Raw genomic sequence first — 5,877 nt, forward strand, 5'->3', positions numbered from 1 at the left:
AGTATGTGGGAGAGTGTGGTCACTTGTTCTGGCATGGGAAGCGTGGTCAGGGAAGCCTTTTTAGATGACATGTCACTGGGCTAAATAGCTCAATAGAAAATACATATCCTTACAAGATATCTAATAGGAAAGCGTGGAGGTATACTGTTTAGGTTTTAACAATCCTCTGTATTTTAAACAGAAAAGATTGGATGTAGTGAGATGTGTGCTTACCAAATCATTGAAAGGGATGGAGAAGCAGGCTCTAGGCTGGGACTCTAGGAAAGACTTTATAGCACAGAACTGGACACCCAGAGGAAACATGACATTTATCTGAAAGAGTCTGGGTAATCAAGGAGTCCCCATTGATGGAATTTTTGGCTCCAGAGCCACACCTCATCTGCTAGACTCCCAGCAGCAAAAATGGAAGCCTCATGCTCAGGGCACTTCTTTCTCCAGGTTACTCAGTTTTAATTCACGTCTTGAGGGATTACATCGGAGTGGTGGAAATTAAATAACATCCTAAGTTGTTAGGGAGTCTAGGAAGTCTAAATCCTTTTAGATTCTGAAGTTTGTGAACACTCACCAGATGGTGGTTGGAATAGATTATGTACAGGCCAGGTTGCCTCCACAAGTTGTACATCGACTGCAAAAGTCAGAGACCATCTAGTACCATACCCCTGGGTAGGTAGGCTGTCTAATCGGACTGGCAAAATACAGATCAGAAAATTGTCCCATACAAGTCAAACATATGGAGAATATTCAAGTTTGTAATTTATAATGAACACACACACACGTGCACACACACAGCCTAGCTGGTTTTCTGCTGTCCAAATTGCTATCATGCACATTTCTTTTATTTTTAATTTTCTTTATTTTTTATAGAGATATAATCGACATATTGTATTAGTTTCAGGTATAAGACATAATGATTCAATATTTGTATATATTGCAAAATGATCATCACAACAAGTCTAGTTAATATCTGTCACCACACATAGTTACAAATTTCTTTTTCTCATGATGAGAACTGTTAAGTTCTACTCTCTTAGTAACTTGTAAATGTACAATTCAGTATTATTAACTATTCTCACCATGCTGTACAGTACATCCCTAGGACTTATTTATTTTTGTAACTGGAATTTTGTTGCTTTTGACCCCTCCCTTCACCCATTTTGCCCCCTCTCCCCCCGCCCCACCCACCTCTGACAACCACCCATGTGTTCTCTGTATCTATGAGTTTGCTTTTTTGTTTTTAAAAATATAGAACACTTCACAAATGCGTGGAATCCTTGCACAAAGACCATGCTAATCTTCTCAGTATCATTCCAATTTTAGTATATGTGCTGCAAAAGGAGCGCTCATTTCTCTTTTTTCCTTTAATTAAAAAAATTGAGATATAGTTGATTTGCAATATTATTTAAGTTTAAGGTGTACAACATTGTGAGTCACAATTTTTATAGATTATACTCTAGTTATAATAAGATATTGGCTATATTCCCTGTGCTGTACAATATATCCTTGTAGCTTATTTAATTTATACATAGTAGTCTGTACCTCCTAATCCCCTACTCGTATCCTGCCCCTCCTTCTTCCCTGTCCCCACTGGTAACCACTAGTTTGTTCTCTATATCTGTGAGTCTGTTTCTTTTTTGATATATTCACTAGTTTGTTTTATTTTTTATATTCCATGTGTAAGTGATAACATATAATATTTGTCTTTCTCTTTCTGACTTATTTTACTAGAGGGTTTCCAAACAATAAAATAGCTATCTCAATGCCAATCTCTAGTAAAAATTCTGGAAGTGCATGATTGGGCAGATAACCTGTAAGCATTTGAAAAACCTGGTGATGACTAAGAGCCCATAGGAAGTTACTGAAGACAAATTATGACTAATGCACCTCACTTTCAACATAAGGCTTCTAAATGGTTCAGTTTATATAAGTGCTACAGTGTATTTTGATTGTATGAAAGGATTTGATATGCTTCCTATGATGTCCTTCTTGGAGAGATGGTTTATTATAGATTGGATGGCGAATTGGTTATTTTTTGCTGCAAAAGAAACCACTCCAAACTTAAGGACTTAAAATGTCAATCATTCTATTTGCCCAGGTTTCTGTGGGTCAGCATTTTGGCCTATAGCTCAACTGGGCAGTTCTCCTGCTGGTCTTACTGGGGTCGCTAATGTGGCTGCAGTCAGCTGGATTGACTGGGATTCGTCTAGGGAGCCTCAACCTGACATCCAATTTGTGTTCTACAAGGTGTCATTCTAGGCCTGGTTTCTTCACATGTCAGTCTCAGGGCAGCAAGAGAGGACAGGCGCCAAAGGGTAAGGGTAAAGCCTCTGCCTGCAACAGAGCAAGTCACATATCCATGGGTGACAGGGGTCACCTAAAAACATGGATACAGGATGATGGGGTCGACAGGGGGTGGGGCTCATAATTGTGACAGTGTACCGCAGATGGCGTTAACTGAGCAGGTTTCTATCTAGTTGGACAACAGTTCTCAAAGAGGAGGACTACCATAGATGCTGCATTCATCCTGTCCTATTTTAGATATTTGTTAATGACTTAGACAAAGGAAATGAAATATGATTGCAATTTTGACCATGACACAAAATTATGATGAATAAAATAAATCCTGAAGATGACTTGTCAGTTTAGTCACTTGGCCAAAACTAATAAAAACACAATATATCAGTGTTAAATGAAAAGTCCTCCATGTACGTTAGTAAAATAAATTATGGTCAGGCGGCATTGAAAGCCATATGAAAACTATATTTGATACCATATTTATGAGACTAAAATGATCAAGATGAATTAATAGAAATATAGTTCACAGGTAAAAGTAGCAGTTCCCCAGAACAAAATATTCCCAGTGTATTTTGTTTATTTCTGAAAATTCGTAGAAGAATATGGAGCTAGGGAAAATCTAGAAGGTGACTTGTATGATGAAGGGGTTCAAATATAATCTCCTGGAAAATGGTACAGATGAACCGGTTTGCAGGGCAGAAATAGAGACACAGATGCAGAGAACAAACGTATGGACACCAAGGGGTGGAAGTGGTGGGGGGGGTGGGGGTGGGGGTATGAATTGGGAGATTGGGACTGACATGTAGACACTAATATGTATAAAATAGATAACTAATAAGAAACTGCTGTATAAAAAATAAATAAAATTCAAAAATTCAGAAAAAAAAGTAATCTCCTGGAGGAAAAGTTGATGGAGTACTTGCTCTAGAGAAAAGAGGACTGAAGACTTATAGAAGATGCACAATCGGTCCTAATACATGTGAAGAGCTGTCATGTAGAAGAGAGCTCTTAGAGGGGAAAAACAGGATCAGTGGGAGGAAGTTGTTTGTAGATATACTTTAGCTCAAGATAAGGTACAGTACTTTAATAACTGGAGTTTTCCAGCGAGGAATGGAGTGTCTTACAAGTTAATGATCTCTCTCCTTGGAAGCTCAAGCAGAGTCTGGAACACTCTCTGAGATAGAAGAGATCCTCAAGGAATCCAAATTCAATGATTCCCACTTTCTTCCTCTCCTATATTTTCACTTATTAAATTAAATAACATTTCCTCCATTATTACTATGCTTTTTTTTTTTAACTGGGGTGCTCTTTAAACGTTATGAACAGAATCGTGAGCTTTCATTTTGGTTAACAAAACAGGAAATGTAAAAAAAATTCCTCCTTCCTTTGGCTAACTGCAAAGCCTCTTTTTTTTTTTTTTTTCCCCATTCAGGGTCTGCTGGGCCAATATTTAGAACATAATGTTATGACCTTGGAAGGAACACATCTCTGCCACTTCAGAAATAAGGAAACTGGAGCCCAGAGAGATGGAGAAACTTGCACGAGGTAACGTATATTCTTACTGGCAGAGTGAGCTTAGAACAAGGGGAGCGTCATTGCGTGAAGACAGCTTAGTCTTTAGATTTCCAAATACTTGTGTTCTCAACCTGGATATGTCTTTCGTTAGCTACTTTAGTTTTCTTTCCTAAAAGTGAAGACAATGATACTTATTATAGGCTGAGTGAGATAACCCACATAAAGCACCTAGTACGCAGTAGAGGTCCAATAAGTAAATGCTGAGGCTTCTCCATCCATGCCCAGGACATCATGTTGCCCTATGTGATAAAGCTTTATTTCCATTAGTAGTATTCATTTCCTCCGGTGCATTCATTATTCTTCTAGAATACTATGTCTCAGTTTGTTGAGGACAGTCCTGGCTCATGTATAGCATCCCAGCATAATTATTAATCGCATCCCATGTCATTCTCAGAAGTGTCCTGATTTAAATAAGTCATAGAACCAGCCTACCTAGAACTCGCTGAGTGCCCTCCTCAGGGCATCTTTCAATTCCTTGTTCCTCATACTATAGATCAAGGGGTTTAAAATGGGAGTGATAAAAGTGTAGACCACAGACACCACCCAGTCCATCTCAGGAGAGTAGCTGGAACTGGGGGACAAGTATATAAAGCTGGTGCAGCCATACTGCAGGAGGACCACTAAGATGTGAGAGGAGCAGGTGGGGAAGGCTAGGTGGTGCCCTTCTGCTGACCGGATCTGTAAAATGGCTACCACGATGAAGACGTAGGAGATGGAGATCACTGAGAGGGGAATGCTTAGGACGATGAAGCTGATGATATACAGAGCAGTTTGGTGAACGTGCGTGTCTGCACAAGCCAGGCGCATGACGGCAGGCATGTCGCAGTGGAAGTGGTAGATTTTGTTGTTGTTGCAGAATGGGAGATGGAAGATTAAAATAGTCAGTGGTAGCGACAGCAGGAACCCCAGTACCAGGGATCCCACCATCAACTCCACACACAAGGGCCAGCTCATGATGAGGGTGTATCGTAGAGGGTAGCAGATTGCTATAAACTGGTCATAAGCCATGACTGCAAGCAGGACACAATCAACCCCACCCAAGAAGACAAAGAAAAACATTTGGGTGCCACATCCAGTGATAGAAACAGGAGTTTTGCCCATTGAAAGAAGGTTTGCCAAGGCCAGTGGGGCGATGGAAGGTATATAGGAGATTTCCAGAACTGCCAAGTTAGCCAGGAAGAAGTACATGGGGGTGTGGAGAGAGTGGTTGATCTGGACAATAACTGCAATGATGGCATTTCCACTGAGGCTGGTCAGGTACATCACCAGGAAGGCCACAGAAATCACCACCTGTACCTTTGGGTCAGCTGAGAATGGACGAAAGAAGAATTGTATCTTTGCAGTTTTATTTATTTCTTCCATGGGTATGGCATTGGACCTACGAAAAGGGAAGATGACACAGTCTCTAGGTACCTCTTATTTAATACGATGCTTTCCCCACGTTTCCATTCACGGAAGTACTTTGGCAATTATGTGCACACTTTCATTTTAAAGCAGATCATGGAACATTATAATTTGTACATTTACCACCTTTACCCTCAAGTACTGAAGACTGAGAAATCCTCAGTGGTGAGGATTTTGATGATCTTTGCTTTAATTCCAGTGCCTAGCACAGTACCTGATAGAGAAAGTTTTCCAAGAAGTATTTGCTGAATGAATTAATGAATAAAGTCAATTTAAAGTTCAAAGTTACAAAATAGATAAAACAGGGTATCAATGCATTATGGGAAACTTGAAATGTGAAATTTTAGGAATGTATAAATAGCTGTGTGTCGTAGTTTAAAGAAAATTGTGCCAGAGGTACATTGTGATATTGCATCACAAGCTCTGTAATTTAGCTCAAAACCTAGAGACTTTATTGATTCAGTTTGCTTCCTCTCCTTTATCCAATAAATACCAGTATTTATTTGTCCCTAAATACTGAGAGTTGGTCCTTCAAAATTTTCTCATATCAAAAAACAAACATTATATGATATTATTTCTATGTGGAATCTGAAAAAAATAATAATA

General features: G+C 39.3%; 1 protein-coding gene and 1 non-coding gene across 2 annotated transcripts; both read right to left on the minus strand.

The window, feature by feature from the left end:
* Window positions 1–1,236: 1,236 nt before the first annotated feature.
* LOC112067472 (U6 spliceosomal RNA) lies at window positions 1,237–1,340 on the minus strand. The gene has a single exon (XR_002893291.1). It is a non-coding gene; the product is annotated as a U6 spliceosomal RNA (small nuclear RNA).
* A 2,959-nt stretch (window positions 1,341–4,299) lies between these two features.
* On the minus strand, window positions 4,300–5,229 carry OR10V1 (olfactory receptor family 10 subfamily V member 1). The gene has a single exon (XM_007122832.3). It carries the CDS (start codon window positions 5,227–5,229, stop codon window positions 4,300–4,302), a length of 930 nt encoding a protein of 309 aa, XP_007122894.2.
* Between the last annotated feature and the right edge of the window lie 648 nt (window positions 5,230–5,877).

Source organism: Physeter macrocephalus, chromosome 16 (genome assembly GCF_002837175.3).
Source record: "Physeter macrocephalus isolate SW-GA chromosome 16, ASM283717v5, whole genome shotgun sequence".
NCBI lineage: Eukaryota > Metazoa > Chordata > Mammalia > Artiodactyla > Physeteridae > Physeter > Physeter macrocephalus.

What these genes read in the sequence shown, in the direction of transcription:
- OR10V1 (XM_007122832.3), bottom strand. Translation starts at nt 5,229, where the DNA reads ATGGAAGAAATAAATAAAACTGCAAAGATACAATTCTTCTTTCGTCCA.